The sequence below is a fragment of the Anomalospiza imberbis genome, chromosome 22 (genome assembly GCF_031753505.1).
Source record: "Anomalospiza imberbis isolate Cuckoo-Finch-1a 21T00152 chromosome 22, ASM3175350v1, whole genome shotgun sequence".
Lineage (NCBI taxonomy): Eukaryota > Metazoa > Chordata > Aves > Passeriformes > Viduidae > Anomalospiza > Anomalospiza imberbis.
The window spans coordinates 8,573,728-8,592,529 of record NC_089702.1 but is presented as its reverse complement, the minus strand read 5'-3'; the positions used below and the strand labels follow the sequence as shown (position 1 = coordinate 8,592,529).

The following is an 18,802-nucleotide window of genomic DNA, read 5'->3' as shown; positions in this document are numbered from 1 at the left end:
TGTCTAATCCAAATCCATCTGCTTGTTGTAACTGAGTAGTAAGCCTATGCAATTCACTGATTTGCTTTTGTATTGACTTTGAATGATCAGCCAAATTCATGCAACACATACCTTCAAAATCTTCACAACCATGTCCCTGGGCCAATAGTAAAAAATCAATAGCAGCACGATTTTGTAAAGAAGCGTGCCTAACAGAGTCAACATCCAGCAAAAGATTAGACAGTGCAGCAGATGTAGCATTAGTCTGTTTGGCAAGCCAGCAACCTAATCTGTTCAGTGTAGCTTGTGCCTTTGCTGCTGCAGCGCTAGAAACAAAAATCGAAGCAGTTACAATTGCTCCTGGGGACCAAAACTGTATATCATCTCTACAATCACTCTGAAATGCATGGGTCAACCTTGTTTGTCTATGATGTCGGGATACTTTTAATATCATAGACGTATTTGGTGTCAATAAAGACAGTCGTCCAGTAGTGCAGGGACCTCCTTTAAGTCTAGAAGGGATACCAGGCCTAGCATGATCTCCACAAATGAGGAAATACCCAGTAGGTAGCTGCAGTGGAGATGCAGAGGAAACTGAGGCATGTGGTGAAGTGCAAATACACCAATAAGAGGAATTTCTATATATTGGAAGGCTGGAATTTGCTGAAATCGAATACCTGCTGTTGAGATTCTGTTGCTGTACACTAGTCCAATTAAAAATAATGCATGCATCAGCCTTCACTGATCCCAAAAGCTCTAACTCCTGTGGCTCAAGAGGAGCAAGAGGAAGGTAAGGAACCCAAGAATCCCAGTTATCCACATTATATTGAGGCTGTCTTACCTTGCACGTTGATGTCTTCTGAGGGCAAGGCCAATTTTCGACAGGTACCCCTACTAGACAGGTAGAAAATGGATTTCCAGGTGAGGATAAAGACAGACAGATAGTACTCTGGTTTGTCAAATTAGCCAAAGTGACCCATATGTTTGTTTTTGGTTGTGCAGGAGCCCAAGCATCAGCATACAGCAAAATTAACAGTAGCAAAATCAAAGGTATCATTCTATCTAGAAATAGTGTCCTCCTTCTAGGTTATGTTTAGAACATAAGCGTTTATATTGACAAGACTCTAGTTTAGTTCGCACAAATAATTTTGCCAAGCGAAGCAATCTAATCAATCTAAATGCCAAATAGGCTAATTCTTTTTCTTCTAGATTTTCCCACAGAGCATACAGTTGTGCTTGTGTAGCACCAGGCAGATTTAGCCACTGCTGAAGGGCTCTAACTGGGTTATCACGATGCAGAGGTGTCCAGCATTCTATACACCCTTGAAGTATACGGAAATCTCCTCTACCTTGAACTATTCTATTGCAACCTCCACATGTAATTACAAGTGATGTACAACCCCCCGAGCACCCACAAGTTACATCTGTTATCAATTTTGTTCTCTGTCGCCAAAGGTAATTTAATTCTGAGGCTATCAAAGTTGTATCAGGGTTAGTCCAATGAATATTAGTCTTTAAAACATCATTTAGTTCCTGACAAATAGGCTCAAGCCGTAGTCGTCGTCGGTGGAGCCTTCGTTCATCGGTGGAGGTGTCAGCGGTGGCTGTGGAGGTGCTGGCGGTGGCCGTGTTGTAGCTGGACGTGTCCACTTGCTCGGAACCCGCAAGGGACCTGTAGGTGTGGATGCACACATATGACCTCTACCCATAAAATTTACAGGTGCTGGTCCTGACCAAATCCCTGTAGCAGGATGCCTATACATTACAGGTATTGATTTTTCTGCATCATTTTGTTTTGCAAGTGTCCCATGTACAAATGCAGGGGGCATATCATGAACACCAAATATACAAAGATGATTTAAAGGGAATAGTGCTTTTGCCAATCTCTCCTGCGGATCAGTAATTGTTTTAAATTTTGCATGGTATTGTTTTAAAGTTTGGTTTGCCCCTTCTACAATGGCTTGACCTGTAAGGGAGTGTGGTATACCTGTAACATGCTTAACATCCCATAATTGCAAAAAGCGAGTAACTTTCTTTCCTACATATGCAGGTCCATTATCTGTTTTGATAACTCCAGGTACCCCTAAAATAGCAAAACACAGTGTTGAATGCCGGATGACATGAACTGCTTTTTCTCCAGCTTGTGGAGAAGCCCCAATGAAATGACTGTAAGTGTCAATAACTACATGGACATAACTAAGCGCCCAAATTCAGCTACATGAGTCACATCCATTTGCCACAGTTCATTAGGGCCTAAACCTCGAGGATTTACCCCCAGGCCGAGACCCGGTCCATTGTGATGACTGCAGTCTGGACATGCTCTGACAATTCCTCGGGCTTCTTCCATTGCAATATCAAAGCAACGCTGTAGCCCTTTTGCATTTGGATGAAACGAGGCATGGGCATTGCGTGCTTTTGTGAAATTGTCCATGGGCACAGTTATTGACACCAGTCTATCAGCACGAGCATTACCTTCCCCTAATCCTTCCACCCACTTATGACTCCTGATGTGAAAAATAGCATATGGAGCAGATCTTTGTCGTATTGCAGACTGCAACTGTGCGAAAAGTGCATTCAAGCGCTGATTTTGCACTTCTCGTAACAGAGCATCCTCAATACGCTGCGTTACCCCAACTGCATACAAAGAATCAGACACAACATTTATAGGATCACGCATCCATCGACAAAATGCACACACAATTGCTGAAAGTTCCAATGTCTGTAGAGTATCTGATTCTTGTCCTTTTATTATGACATGATTCCATTGCCCCTGTTCATTCCAGGTGAGAGCAGCTTTTCGAGATTTGCGACCTGCATCTCTAAACACAGTAACAGCATTAATCAACGGTGTTTCACCGTATTTTGGCCGTAACAGCAAATTTTGTGAGGAGACCCAACGTAAAATAGGTGAAGACAGCGGTGACAATTGAATTTCAGCATTAAAGTCTAAAATGCTAGCTTGTAATACAGAAGAGTGTTGTAAAAACCAGTCTAAATCAGGCTGTTTTATCGGAACAAAAATTCTTTGTGGCTCTTCCCCTGTAATCTGTACCACCCGTTTCTGGCCTTTCCGAATCAAGAGTGCGAGTGCCTCCACGCGTGGTTGAATAGAATTACAAGGCTGTAAAGGTCCAAACACCCATTCTACCTTTGTATCCTCCTGTTTTCCTCCTTTGTTTTTTAACTGCTGAGTGAGAGCACCCATAAGGTGTTTTGGATGAGACAGAATAGTAATGTCTATAGGTAAGTCAGGATTTCTACGATCAACAGCTCTCTGGGCCACAGTATCAGCAATATTTGCCACAACTGCACGCTGCCTGTCAGTCAATTGAATAGGTGCAGTGGGATCTGTACCTTTTAGCAATGGTCTTAATTCATCAAGTTCATCATTTGAAATACCAACAACTGGACAGAGCCACTGAATGTCTCCCATGAATCGCTGCATATCATGCAGAGTGTGCAAATCGAGTTGCAGGGCAACCTTTTGTGGCTGAATGTGCATATCAGAAATTACCCAGCCCAAATATTTCCAGGGTGCAGAACGTTGAATTTTCTCTGGGGCAACACATAAATTGTGATTATGCAGCTGTGTGAAAATAAAGGCTTCTTGCTGAGCAGTAAATGGAGCTTCCTGTGCAAACAAAATATCATCCATATAATGGTATATCATCATATCAGGACAAGCAGTTCGAATGGGCAGTAAGGCAGCATCCACAAACAATTGACACAGTGTAGAACTGTTGTGCATCCCTTGAGGAAGGGTCACCCATTCATACCGACTTGCAGGTGCCTCACAACTCAGGGAAGGTAATGGAAATGCAAATCGTTTAGTATCATTTGGATGGATGCTAATTGTAAAGAAACAGTCCTTTAAATCAATGATAAGGAGGTTCCAGCCCTCAGGCAGCATGGCTGGACTGGGGAGGCCTGGCTGTAGTGCCCCCATTGCCACCATTTGGGCATTGACTGAACGTAAATCATGAAGCAAATGAAATTTACCAGATTTCTTTTTGATTACAAATATTGGAGTGTTCCGTGGACTAGTAGAGGGTTTAATGTGCCCCTGATTCAATTGTTCACTAACTAGGTCGTGTGCTTGTTGCAGGCTTTCTCTTTTTAGCGGCCACTGCTCGATCCATTCTGGATCATCAGATTTCCAGGTTAGGGGGATTGGGAAAGCCCAAGTAGTGACCACTACTAAAAATGATCTTTTGTAACCAGGCGAGCTCCTAATTGCATAAGAATATCTCAGCCAATTAATGCTTCAACTTTGGGTGGTAATGGCACAACAGTAACAAATTGCACACAAGTGCGACCATCCAGTAATAAACAAATTTTGTCCTTACTGCGGCAAACTGAAGCAGACCCCCCTGCCCCCTCAACTCCAGCAATCATAGGAGAAAGTGACCAAGAGGTAGGCCAACAGTCCTTGCTGATGATAGTGATGTCTGCTCCAGTATTGAGGAGTGCCATTAGCTGCAGCTTTTGATGGCCATTCTCCAAAATAACAGGAGCTTTGGGCCGCTCCTCCATGGGAAGACAAAGAAGTGCCATACCTCCTGTAGATCCAAATCCTGCCGACCCCCGTTGTTGCTGTATGGTGGTCGAGGCAGCTTCTGTCAACTGTAATGTAGGCACTAGCTGCCTACATTTTACTGCCCTTAGAAATAAACAAAGGAGGATAAAATGTCATAGCAACAATAAGAATTTCACCTGTAAAATCAGCATCAATAACACCAGGTAACACAAAAAGACCCTTCAAACCAGCAGATGATCGACCTAAAAGAAGAGCACCACAAGGTTTATCTTTGTGCATTACCGGTCCTTTGATCCCAGTAGAGATCTTTACAGGCTTTTGATCAATCAGGGTAATGTTTATTGTGGTTGCCAGGTCCAGGCCGAGGCTCTCTCTTGTGGCTGGCCGGAGAGAGCTGGCTGGTTGCAGTTTTCTGGAGCATTCCATACGGGAGCCGCCGTTAGGATCCTCGTGCTGCGGCCCTTTGCGCTCTGTGTTTCCTGATCGCCTACAAACTTCAGTGGAATGAGAGTTCACAGAACACTTGTTACACCATACTGTCCCTTCACTGCAGTTGCGACGAAAATGCCCCATTTTCCCACACCAGTAACACTTTATATGAGGTTGTTGCTTAAACTTACTTGTTGGCTGCAACGGAGTCAGAGCAGCAAAGGCTTGTGTTTGGGCTTACACCAAATCTTTCTCTACATCCTGGAGTGCTTCTACTAACATTGCCTGAGGACCTGCAGGAACCCTCGACATTCTTTCTAGCATTTCCTCCACTGTTGCATCAATGCTCGTTGTGTTAAGAATACTTCTAGTAGAGGCATTACGATTCTCTAAAACACGCTGTCTTGATAGGGCTCCCTTCATAAAGTCCTGTACATCAGCTAAATTGATAGCCTCAGTCACCCGATCCACAAAGGAAGTAAAAAGCTCATCTCTGCCTTGCTTAATAGACATATAAGAAGGAGATACTGGTTTTGTCTTAACCCTGGAGACTGCTTCTCTAGCCAAACACATAGCAGCCTTTAATACTTCAGCCCCTACCTGTGCCTGCATTTCAGTCGTAGTGAACTGCCCAACATTTATTAATTGCTCAACAGTTACCTCAAATAAGGGGTCATTCTGCAGTCGTGGAGTCTCAGCAAAAACGATTACATAACTCATGCCAGTGGGCTTGCCACAGCATCAACTGAGACTGTGTCATAATCGTTCTCATGATATCTTTAATATCTTCTGGAAGAAGCAAACCTAAGCCCCATATGGAATTAAGCATTTGCTTTGGGTTCCCCATGTAGCCCACATTCATTAACTGTGGCTCTCAATTGCGAAAGCAATTTCCAATCCACAGGATGATAATTGGCTGTCAGTCCCCCTCCTGCATTCGGTGTACAAACAACAGGAAAAGCTTGGCAATCTATGTCAGAAATAGCAGAACACGTCATAATCTTTATTACTTATTGCTTCTTTTTGGATACTTAACCAATCTATTCTGTGTATTGCTGGTAACTTCTTAGGATGTTCTTGCTTAAAAGAATCACCAGCAGATGTCATTAAAACTCTTTTGTGGCTGTTCTGAACAGTTTCATCCTGTAGCTGCTTTCTTTCACCTTCTGGAATTCTTTCACTATTTATTACTGATTGTTCATTCCCAGGGAGGGGATCTGTGGCTGACTGGGCAGGATTAAAGGCAGGATTAAGAGCAGGGGGAGCAGTAACCTGTTTATCACTCTGTCTGCTCTTAATCTCAATAATATTTCCTACTGGAGGAATAGGATTGTAATCAACCCCTAAAGAATGCATTCCTGGTTTAACCCCTTCTAGAGTGGCAGTAGCAACAGCAGCAACTTTCTTTTCTGCCTGATACCTCTGCAAACAATTTATGACCGAGGGCCATGACCTCATTAACTTTTGAGCAACCTTGTCATCATCAATCACCTTAAACCAAAGAATGTTCCCTAATTCACATCACTATTTCTCATCAAAGAGATCCCCCGAGGCTTTAAATAAGCCCTGAGCCCAACCGTAGGTGTTACAAAGCCGGCGGATCTTTATCTAAATCTATATCAGCTAAATCACGTTTCTTTAAGAAATTAGTAAATAATTGAAGAGCTACTTCACTTTCCATAATCTGACCCTTAAGTGCAGCCTTTGTACCTCAGCAGCTCTTCCCGGACAGCGAGTCTTGTCCTGACTCCTCGGACGGCGAGTCTTGCTCTGACCCAGGCTCGAGACGACTCCTTATGCCAGCATCGAGTCCAACTTTTAGCCCTCCGAACGCTGCTTATTCGGTGCTACCGGTCCCACCGTCCTGGTCCCCGAGGCACCGGGACCCCTGAGGGTCGCAAGGGTCCCTGTTCCGGGCACCAAATAATGCCACAGGCGGTGAGGGAAGACAAGCATGAAATCAATATGATTGATAAGCAAGCTCCAGTTTATTCAAAGATCCAGTCAGTTTATACAGTCTTTCACAAACAATGTCAGCAACAAGCTCTCACTGGTCAATTCATAAAGGTTCATTGTTTTATGTTCTTCCACGTGCAGTTTCAGCTGTAGCTAAGTTTTTCATCTGCTGGCTTTTTACTTTGCTAAGTACATCTTGTTTTGCATCCTGTTCTTGTACAACTCATATCTCAAGGATATTCTGCCTTTTGCTATCTGTACATGCACATTGTACTGTTCACAGGCCAGTGCTGTTTCCCAGGCCAGTTTCCCAGGCCAGAGCTCCTCCCGGGCACAGAGCTCAGGTCTGGGCTCTCAAACAGAGGATTGATGGAATAACTGTTCCATCAATCCATTACCCTGTTCCTGCAGCCATTCCCCAACAGGAGATGGACACTGGGTCAGGCTGGGGAGATGGACACGGGGCTGGACTGGGGTGGGTGTGGAACTGGCTGCCAGTCACAGCCAGAGGGCCGTGGGCAGGGGCTCCTAGCCCCAGGGGACAGCAGTGACCAGCGGTGCCCTCGGGGGTCCACACTGGGACCGGTGTCACTGAGTGTTTGTGTCACTTCATCTGTGACACGGGCAGAGGGACCGAGGGCAGCTGGACAGGTGACACCGAGCTCGGGGTCGGTGACAGCCCTGAAGGACGGGGCCATCCCGAGGGACCTGGACAGGCTGGAGCAGCGTCCTGTGGGAATCTGCTGAGGTTTAACAAGGCCAAGGGCAGGAGCTGCCCCTGGGTCAGGGCGACCCCCAGGATGGACCCAGGGGGATGAGCAGATGGAGCAGCCCTGGGAGAAGGACCTGGGGGTGCCAGGGGGTGAGAGCTGGGCAGGACCCAGAGACCCCCGAGCCTGGGCTGGGCCCCAGCGTGGGCAGAGGGAGGGGGGCTCTGCCCCTCTGCCCCTGTGCCCAGGTGAGACCCCACCTGCAGAGCTGCTCCAGCCCTGGGGGCCCGCACAGGGAGGATGAGGAGCTGCTGGAGAGAGCCCAGAGGAGGCCACGGAGCTGCTCCAGGGCTGGAGCCCCTCTGGGGCCGGGCTGGGAGAGCTGGGGGTGCTCCCCTCACTTCAGGGAGAGCTCAGAGCCCCTTGCAGGGCCTAAAGGGGCTCCAGGAGAGCTGGAGAGGGACTGGGGACAAGGCATGGAGGCACAGGACACAGGGAAAGGATTGCTATACCAGAGGGCAGGGATGGATGGGATGTTGGGAATTGGGAATTGTTCCCTGTGAGGGTGATGAGGCCCTGGGATGGATTTCCCAGAGCAGCTGGGGCTGCCCCTGGATCCCTGGCAGTGCCCAAGGCCAGGCTGGACAGGGCTTGGAGGAACCTGGGACAGTGGGAGGTGTCCCTGCCATGGCAGGGGTGGGAACAGATGGGTTTTATGCTCCCTCCTAACCCAGTCCACTCCATGATTCTGTGTTGTCCCACCCCAAAATCCCCCTGACCTCAGGGTCCAGCCCAGTGCCCACACCCCAGAATCCCAGTGTTTTCATCCCGATTTCCCAGACCGGTGTCCCAGCCTGGTCTCTCATCCCACTGTGCCCAGCTCAGGTCCCATCCCGGCATCCCAAGGGCTCATCCAAGTGTCCCACCCCAAAGTCCCACGCACACAGCCCCAGGTCATCGTGCCCTCATGCTGTCCCATGCCCATGACCCCAGCCCAGTGTTTCCATCCTGCTGCCCCAGGCCAATGTCCCCATGTCCATCCCATTGTCCTGATGGATGTCCATCCCGATGTCCTCATCCCAACACCCCATCTCCATGCCCCATCCCACAATCCCATCTCTCCTGTCCCCAGCCCTGTCCCCCCACCCAGAACTGCCCCGACCCCGTGACTCCCAGAGCTCATGGTGCCCCCCCCTCCACTGCCCCAGGAGTGCAGGGAGCCCCCCCCGGCACCCCTCAATCCATTGCATATTTTTATTGGATCAAAGTTACAGACCTGGGGGGGAAATAAAAAATAAATAACCCCCCCCGAGGGTGGGACCCCCCCGGGGCTTGGGTGGCAGGGATCCCCCTGTCTGTCCTGGGGGTCAGGGGTATGTACAGGGGTCCGTCTGTCCGTGCTGCGGGGGCTGGGTGGCACCAGCCCCCCTGGGGGGGCCTGGCCCCCTCCTTGTGCCCCCCACTGCCAGCCAGGGGGGCTGGGGGGGCCCCCCTGCTCAGGGGTGTATGGGGGGATCCCCCCGCATGGGGGGTCCCATTGAATGGGGGATCCCTCTGCCCAGGGGGGTGCTCCTCCTGCCCCGGGGGGTCCCATTGTGTGGGGGGATCCCCCTGCACGGGGGTCCCGCTGTCTGGGGAGGTCCCGCTGCCCAGGGAGGGTCCGGGGGGGGTCCTTGCTGCCCGGGGTGATCCTGGGGGGGTCCCGGTGCATGGGGGGATCCCCCTGCCCGGGAGGGGTCCCTGTCCCCCCGCTCAGTCCTCGGTGATGCCCTTGGCCCGCAGCTCCTCCTGCACCCGGGCGAGGTACGTGGGGTCGGGGTACCCGAACCTGGGGGCAGAGGGGGGAGTGAGTCAGGCCGTGCCCTTCCCGCCCGGTGCTCTCCCCTCCACCATCCTCCCTCCCCCCCACATCCCAGGTGCTCCCCCAGTGCCCTCGGGTCCCCCTCCCCCCACAGCTGGTGCTGGATGTGGTCGATGTTGCTCCCCAACCCCTCAGGTGCCCTCCCAGGTGCCCCCCTCTATGTCCATGGGTGCCCATCGCCCCCCCAGGTGCCCCCAAATCCCCCCCGGCACAGCTGGCTGCAGTCAGTCTCGTGGTGGATGTTGTCCCCCAACCCCTCAGACGCCCCCCGGCTGCTCCCCAGGCATTCCCAGGTGCCCCCCAGGTGCCCCCCAGGTGCCCCCCGCACAGCTGGGGCCCGCCGGTGCAGTTGGTCTTGTGGTGGATGTCGTTCCAGGTGATGACGTTGGCACGGCCGGTGGTCAGCGAGGTGCCCACGGTGAAGGTGAGGCGCTGGGCGAAGGCCTTGCGGAACAGCCCCAGCACCTTGTTCCCCTCGGGGCAGTCGGGCAGGTACGCCACGCGCGTGGTGCCCGGGTACCGCACCCCCGGGTTCGGGTGCTCCACCTGCACGGGGGCAGGGACAGGGCACAGGTGTCAGTGCCCTTGTGCTGCCAGGGTACTGCACCCCTGCACGGGGTGGGGGACGGGTGAGGGTGGCAGGGAAGTGACAGGGGCACAGGTGTCGGTGCCCAAGTGGTGCCAGGGTACTGCACCCCTGCACGGGGTGGGGGACGGGTGAGGGTGGCAGGGAAGTGACAGGGGCACAGGTGTCAGTGCCCAAGTGGTGCCAGGGTACTGCACCCCTGCACGGGGTGGGGGACAGGGAACAGGGGCACCGGTGTGAGGATACCCCAGGTTCGGGTGCTCCACCTGTACAGGGTGGGGGACAGGTGAGGGGGGCACAGGTATGGGGGCAGCCCGGGTTCGGGTTCCAGCCGTGGGGGGTCAGAGGTAAGGGGGGCAGTGACGGGGGCAGGGGGGCACAGATGCCAGGCTCTGTTTGGCCCCGGGGGGCTGCAGCCCCAGGTTCAGGTACAGGGGGCACAGCTGCGGGGGAGGAGAGAGGGGCAGCACACAGGACAGGTGCCACTGCCCAGGTGGTGCCCAGGCACTGCACCGCGGGGTTTGGGGGATGGAGGGGACACACGGCAGGTAAGGGTGGGGCAAGGGACAGGGCGACAAGGGGACAGGGGGACAGGGGGACAGGAGGACAGGAGAAAAGGGGAACAGGGCGACAAGGGGACAGGGGGACAGCGGGACAAGGGGACAGGGGAACAGGGGGACAGCGGGACAAGGGGACAGGGGGACAGGGGGACAAGGGGACAGCGGGACAAGGGGACAGGGGGACAAGGGGACAGGGGGACAGCAGGACAGCAGGACAGCAGGACAGCAGGACGGGGGGATAGGGGGACAAGGGGCCAGAGGGACAGAGGGACAAGGGGACAGGGGAACAGGGCGACAAGGGGATAGGAGGATGGGGGACAGGGGGACAAAGGGACAGGGGGACAAGGGGACAGGGGGACAAGGGAACAAGGGGACAGGGGGACAGGGGGACAGCGGGACAAGGGGACAGCAGGACAGGAGGACAGGGGGACAAGGGGACAGAGGGACAGGGGAACAAGGGGACAGGGGGACAGGGGGACAGCGGGACAAGGGGACAGCAGGACAGAAGGACAGGGGGACAAGGGGACAGAGGGACAGGGGAACAGGGCGACAAGGGGATAGGAGGACGGGGGACAGGGGGACAAGGGGACAGGGGGACAGGGGAAAGGGCTGGGGAGACTTCACCTGCCATGGGGGTCAGGGGCAAGGGATGGGGGGACAGGAGGGATGGGGATCAGGGCTAGGGGCACCGACTGGGGGCACCCAGCAGAGTTTGGGGTACCCAGGGGTGTTGGGAGCAGCCAGGGGTGTTAGGGACACAGGGGCATTTGGGGACACCAGGGGTGTCAGCAACACCCAAAAGGATTTGGGAACACCCGGGGACACCTGCCAGGGCGTGTGGGGTAGCCCAGGGATGGTGGGTACACCCAGCAGGGTTTGGGGGCACCCAGGGGCATGGGGGCACAGAGCTGGGTCAGGGGTATTTGGGGACACCCAGGGCCATCCATCAGGACTTGAGGGTGCTGGGGACACAGAACCGTGCCAGGCCACCCAACAGGATTTGGGGGCACCCAGGGGTGCTGGGGACACAGAGGTGAACTAGGAGCATTTGGGGCACTGGGGGCACAGGATTTGGGGTTTTGGAGCACCCAGGGATGCTGGGGACACTCAGCAGGATTTGGGGACAAGCAGGGGCACTGAGCTGAACCTGGGGCATTCCGGGCACCGTCGGGGCGCTGGGGGCACGGGGCTGGGCCAGGGCCATCCGACGGGATTTGGGATCACCCAGCACCACGGGAGACCCCTCCCCCGTACCCCGCCCGGCCCGTGGCCGCACTCACCCCCTGCACGCCGGGCGGGAAGACGTACTGGATGATGATGGTGCCGAAGGCCTCGTAGCCGGGCAGGGGCAGCGCGGCGTCGCGGGTGACCAGCATGCGCCCGTCGGGGGGCTGGTTGCCCACCAGCTGCCCGTAGAAGCGGCCGCAGACGGGGCAGGCGGAGCGCACCTGCAGCGCCCGCGCGATGCACTCCCCGCAGAACGAGTGCCGGCAGCGCTCCAGCGTGCGCGGGCCCCGCATCTCGCCCAGGCAGATCGGGCACTGCCGCTCCGGCTCCTCGTCCCGCGCCGGGCCGGCGCCGGGGGAGCCGGCGGCGCCCGCGGGGGGCTCCGGGCGAGCCCCCAGCACCTCCCCGTGCCGCTGGCTGCGCTTCTTCAGCTCCTTCTCCGTCTCCTTGAGCAGCGCCTTGAGCGCCTTGCGGGCCGGGCAGAGCCCCGCGCCGCCGGGGGGGCCCGGGGGGGTCGCGCAGAGCTGCAGCACGTACAGCTCGGGGGTCTCGCCGTCCACCAGGATCCGCACCCGCGCCTCCTGCGCCAGCAGCGCCAGGCGCGCCGCGCGCTCCCGCGTCACGAACTCCCACACGCGCTTTGGCACCGTCACCCGGCTCTTGGCGGGGCCCCCGCACCCCGACATCCTCGAGAGCACGAACGACACTGCGGGGACCCCCCGGCGGCGTCAGGGCCGGGCACGGGCCCCCGAGCGCCAGGGGCTGGGCACGGACACCCCAGAACACCCGTGGGCACCCCAAAACAGCCGGGGCTGGGCACGGACACCCCAGAACAACCGTGGGCACCCCAAAACACCCGGGGCTGGGCACGGACACCCCAGAACACCCGTGGGCACCCCAAAACAGCCGGGGCTGGGCACGGACACCCCAGAACACGCGTGGGCACCCCAAAACATCAGGAGATTGCACACAGACCCCAAAACACCCATGGGCACCCCAGAACACCCGGGGCTGGGCACGGACACCCCAGAACACCCATGGACACCCAAAACACCCGGGGCTGGGCACGGACAACCTAAAACACCCGTGGGCACCCCAAAACACCCGGGGCTGGGCATGGACACCCCAAAACACCCATGGGCACCCTAAAACACCCGGGGCTGGGCACGGACCCCAAAAAACCCACGGGCACCCCAAATTATCTGGGGCTGGGCACGGACCCCAAAACACCCATGGACACCCCAAAACATCAGGAGCTTGGCACAGACCCTAAAACATCCGGGGCTGGGCACAGACCCCAAAACACCTGGGGCTAAGCATGGACACCCCAAAACATCAGGAGTTGGGCACAGACCCCAAAACACTCACGGACACCCCAGAACATCCATGGACACCCCAAAACAGCCGGAGCTGGGCACGGACACCCCAGAACACCCGTGGGCACCCCAAAACACCCGGAGCTGGGCACGGACACCCCAGAACACCCATGGGCACCCCAAAACATCAGGAGATTGCACACAGACCCCAAAACACCCATGGGCACCCCAAAACATCAGGAGCTGGGCATGGACACCCCAGAACACCCGTGGGCACCCCAAAACACCCGGGGCTGGGCATGGACACCCCAAAACACCCATGGGCACCCTAAAACACCCGGGGCTGGGCACGGACACCCCAAAACACCCATGGACACCCCAAAACATCAGGAGATTGCACACAGACCCCAAAACACTCATGGGCACCCCAAAACACCCGGGGCTGGGCACGGACACCCCAGAACACCCGTGGGCACCCCAAAACACCCGGGGCTGGGCATGGACACCCCAAAACACCCATGGGCACCCTAAAACACCCGGGGCTGGGCACGGACACCCCAAAACACCCGTGGGCACCCCAAAACATCACGAGATTGCACACAGACCCCAAAACACTCATGGGCAACCCAAAACACCCGGGGCTGGGCACGGACCCCAAAAAACCCACGGGCACCCCAAATTATCAGGGGCTGGGCACGGACCCCAAAACACCCATGGGCACCCCAAAACATCAGGAGCTTGCACACAGACCCTAAAACATCCGGGGCTGGGCACAGACCCCAAAACACCTGGGGCTAAGCATGGACACCCCAAAACATCAGGAGTTGGGCACAGACCCCAAAACACTCACGGACACCCCAGAACATCCATGGACACCCCAAAACACCCGGAGCTGGGCACGGACACCCCAGAACACCCGTGGACACCCCAAAACACCCGGGGCTGGGCACGGACATCCCAGAACACCCATGGGCACCCCAAAACATCAGGAGATTGCACACAGACCCCAAAACACCCATGGGCACCCCAAAACACCCGGAGCTGGGCATGGACACCCCAAAACACCCATGGACACCCAAAACACCCGGGGCTGGGCACGGACACCCCAAAACACCCATGGACACCCAAAACACCCGGGGCTGGGCACGGACACCCCAAAACACCCATGGGCACCCTAAAACACCCGGGGCTGGGCACGGACACCCCAGAACACCCGTGGGCACCCCAAAACACCCGGGGCTGGGCACGGACACCCCAGAACAACCGTGGGCACCCCAAAACATCACGAGATTGCACACAGACCCCAAAACACTCATGGGCAACCCAAAACACCTGGGGCTGGGCACGGACACCCCAGAACACCCATGGACACCCCAAAACACCCGGAGCTAGGCACGGACACCCTAAAACACCCATTGGCACCCCAAAACACCGGGGCTGGGCACGGACACCCCAAAACACCCATGGACACCCCAAAACATCAGGAGATTGCACACAGACCCCAAAACACTCATGGGCACCCCAGAACACCCGGGGCTGGGCACGGACACCCCAAAACACCCGTGGGCACCCCAAAACATCAGAAGATTGCACACAGACCCCAAAACACTCATGGGCACCCCAGAACACCCGGGGCTGGGCACGGACCCCAAAACACCCATGGACACCCCAAAACATCAGGAGATTGCACACAGACCCCAAAACACCCATGAGCACCCCAAAACACCCGGAGCTGGGCATGGACACCCCAAAACACCCATGGACACCCCAAAACACCCGGGGCTGGGCACGGACACCCCAAAACACCCAGGGACACCCCAAACCAGCAGGGGATGGAGATGGACCCCCCAAAACCTTCTGAGCCTGGACTCCACCATCACCATCACCTGGCTCTTGGTGGCCCCCCTGCACCCCGAAATCCCCGACAGCATGAATGACACTGGGGGACCCCAAAACCCTTAGGGACTGGGCACGGGACCCCCAAAACCCCCAGGGACTGGACCCCCACTGGCACCATCACCTGGTGGCCCCCAGACACCCCAACATCCTTGACAGGACAAACACAGAGGGGACACCCCAAAAGCATCAAGGGCTGGCCGTGGGACACTTCGAACCCCAAAATCTGGGCATGGCATTTTCATAGCCTGAGACTCGGCATGGACCCCCAAAATCTCTCAGAGCCTGGGCATGGACCCCCAAAATCCTCTGAGACTGGGCATGGACCCCAAAAAACTCCCAGAGACTGAGCACGGACCCCCAAAACTTCTGACACTGGGCATGGACCCCCAAAACCTCTCAGAGCCTGAGCATGGACACCCCCAAACCCCTCTGAGACTGGGCATGGACCCCCAAAACCTCTCAGAGCCTGAGCACAGACATCCCCAAACCCCTCTGAGACTAGACATGGACCCCCAAAACCTCTCAGAGAGTGGGCATGGACCCCCAAAATCCTCTGAGAATGGGCATGGACCCCCCCCAAACCCCTCTGAGACTAGACATGGACCCCCAAAACCTCTCAGAGCCTGAGCATGGACACCCCCAAACCCCTCTGAGACTAGACATGGACCCCCAAAACCTCTCAGAGCCTGAGCATGGACATCCCCAAACCCCTCTGAGACTGGGCATGGACCCCCAAAACCTCTCAGAGAGTGAGCATGGACCCCCAAAATCCTCTGAAAATGGGCATGGACCCCCCCAAACCCCTCTGAGACTGGGCATGGACCCCCAAAATCTCTCAGAGCCTGGGCATGGACCCCCAAAATCCTCTGAGACTGGGCATGGACCCCAAAAAACTCCCAGAGACTGAGCACGGACCCCCAAAACTTCTGACACTGGGCATGGACCCCCAAAACCTCTCAGAGCCTGAGCATGGACACCCCCAAACCCCTCTGAGACTGGGCATGGACCCCCAAAACCTCTCAGAGAGTGGGCATGGACCCCCAAAATCCTCTGAGAATGGGCATGGACCCCCCCCAAACCCCTCTGAGACTAGACATGGACCCCCAAAACCTCTCAGAGAGTGGGCATGGACCCCCAAAATCCTCTGAGAATGGGCATGGACCCCCCCCAAACCCCTCTGAGACTAGACATGGACCCCCAAAACCTCTCAGAGCCTGAGCATGGACACCCCCAAACCCCTCTGAGACTAGACATGGACCCCCAAAACCTCTCAGAGCCTGAGCATGGACATCCCCAAACCCCTCTGAGACTGGGCATGGACCCCCAAAACCTCTCAGAGAGTGGGCATGGACCCCCAAACCCCTCTGAGACTGGGCATGGACCCCCAAAATCCTCTGAGACTAGACATGGACCCCCAAAACCTCCCAGAGCCTGAGCATGGACATCCCCAAACCCCCCTGAGACTGGGCATGGACCCCCAAAACCTCTCAGAGAGTGAGCATGGACCCCCAAACCCCTCTGAGACTGGGCATGGACCCCCAAACCCCTCAGAGAGTGGGCATGGACCCCCAAACCCCTCTGAGACTGGGCATGGACCCCCAAAACCTCTCAGAGAGTGGGCATGGACCCCCAAAACCTCTCAGAGAGTGGGCATGGACCCCCAAAATCCTCTGAGACTGGGCATGGACCCCCCCAAACCCCTCTGAAAGTGGGCATGGACCCCCAAACCCCTTTGTGACTGGGCATGGACCCCCAAAACCTCTAAGAGCCTGAGCATGGACCCCCCCAAACCTCTCTGAGCCTGGGCATGGACCCCCAAAATCCTCTGACACTGGGCATGGACACTTCCAAGACCCCAGAGCCTGGGGACTTGAGGGTCACCCCAAAACCCAGCAAAATCTGAACAGGATCCCCCCAAACCCCTCCGAGTCTGGGCACTTGGGGACCCCCCCAGACTGCCCAGAGCCCGGGGGGTTCTGAGGGGGTCACAGTGCCCCCCCGGGGGGGGCGTTCACCCACCCAAGGCGACACCTCAAGGGTTAAACCTGTCCCCGTCCCCCGAATCTGGGACACCCCTGCGGGGTGGGGGCGAGGCTTGGGGTGTCCCCAGCACCCGGGGTGGGGGGGGGGGGTCCCAGGGATGAAGGGGGAGCTGCTCCAAGGGGGGGGGTCCAAAGGGGGTCCCCCGAGCCAGGGCCCGGGCACGAGGGGGGGGGGGTCAGAGGCTCCGGGGGGGGTCCCCAGAGCGGGGTGCCCCCCACACCCACCTGGTGAGCCCATGGGGGACACGAGCGGAGGTGCGGCGATCAGCAGAGCCACGAGCCCGGGGCTGGGGGCACACGGGGGACAAGGGGGGGTTACACACGGCCCCCACCACCCCCAGACCCAGTCTGGGGGGCTCCTCAACCACCCCCCCCCCCCGCAGGGGTGACCCTACAATAACAGCACCGTCACCCCCGCCGTGTCCCCAGGGGACCCCACGACACCCCCAGCCCCCGCCAGCCCTTCTGGGGGGGGCAGCAGCTCCTGGGGGTCCCCGGCCCCCCCAGACCCACCCAGCGCCCCCGGAGCGGCCTCGGGGGCTGTTCTCCAGCCACCGCTCCGTGGGGAGGGGCCCCGCGGATCGGGGGGGCTGAACGCGCCGCTGGCCCCCCGGTGTCCCCCCGGTGTCCCCCGGTGTCCCCCATCCCCCCGAGGGCTCCACGGGGGGGGCGGGGGGGGATGGGGCCCGGAATGGGGCGGACAGGCCTGGGGGAGCCGGGGGGTCCCGAGGAGGCCCGGGGAGGGCGGGACAGGCCCGGGGGTCCCGAGGAGGCCCGGGCGGACGGACGGGCCCGGCGGTGACAGCACGGGCGCGGGGGTCCCGCTGAGGCTCGGGGCGGGGACACGACAGGCCCGGGGAGGGGCCGGGGGGGTCGCGATGAGACCCGAGGTGGGGGCCGGTGAGTCCCGATACGGCCCGGGGGGGGGTTCGGGGGGTTCCGCTGAGGCCCGAGCGGAACGGACAGGCCCGGGGAGGGGCCCGGGGGGGGTCGCTGCGGTGCAGGCAGCAGCAGGCCCGGGGCGGGGACGCGGGCAGAGCGGGCTGCCGGGGGGCGCGGCGGGGAAGGCCGGGGCGGTGCCGGGGGTCGCGGGGGTCGCGGGGGTCCCGCACCCACCGGGCCCGGGCGGGCGCAGCATCGCGGGCGCGTCCGGCGGCGGGGGGCGCCCTGCGCGCGGCCGCTCACGTGACCGCGCGGGGCGGGGCCGCCATGGCAACGGGGGGAGGGGCGGGGCCATGGCAACGGCGCGCGGGGAGGGCGTCGCCATGGCAACGCGCCTGGGGGCGGGGCCGTGACAGCCGAAGCGGAGCCTGGGCGGGGGCGGGGCCTGGGCGGCGGGGGCGGGGCCTGGGCGGGGCCTGGAGCCGGGAATTCGGGGGTCCCCGGGAAAGGGGGAGCCGGTTGAGGGGCGCAGGGGGCTCCGAGGGGCCCAGGGAACGGGGCAGACTCAGGGCCGGTTCAATAATTTATTTCTCGGTACAGAGCGGGGGAAGGAGCCCCACAAATGGGGCGGGGCGGGGGGGGGGGGACACGACACACCCACAAATGGGGGACAGGGGTGTCAGCCCGGCAGGCCCCGCCCCCACGGGGGTCCCACCGGGCCGGGGTCCTCCCCTGCCAAGGAGGGGGAGCTGTGGAGCCCCCCGGGTCCCACACGGAGGGGGGCAGGGAGTGCCCCCCAGCCTCACTGGGAGGAGGGG

The 18,802-nt window shown here is 57.9% G+C and overlaps 1 protein-coding gene across 1 annotated transcript; it reads right to left on the bottom strand.

Annotated features, from left to right (window-relative positions):
• Positions 1–8,851: 8,851 nt before the first annotated feature.
• Positions 8,852–18,331, bottom strand: DTX3 (deltex E3 ubiquitin ligase 3). The gene is made up of 5 exons (XM_068212678.1): positions 18,219–18,331; positions 17,328–17,389; positions 11,899–12,551; positions 9,801–10,018; positions 8,852–9,439 (listed from the first exon to the last, which is right to left on the bottom strand). The coding sequence occupies exons 2-5, from the start codon at positions 17,338–17,340 to the stop codon at positions 9,364–9,366; spliced, it is 960 nt and encodes a 319-aa protein (XP_068068779.1). The 5' UTR covers positions 17,341–17,389; positions 18,219–18,331; the 3' UTR covers positions 8,852–9,363.
• Positions 18,332–18,802: the final 471 nt, after the last annotated feature.

Coding starts and splice junctions, on each gene's coding strand:
- DTX3 (XM_068212678.1), bottom strand. Junction 10,019..11,898: donor TCCCGCCCGGCGTGCAGGGG/GTGAGTGCGGCC, acceptor GCCCCCGTGCAG/GTGGAGCACCCGAACCCGGG. Junction 9,440..9,800: donor TGCACCGGCGGGCCCCAGCT/GTGCGGGGGGCA, acceptor CTCTGCCCCCAG/GTTCGGGTACCCCGACCCCA.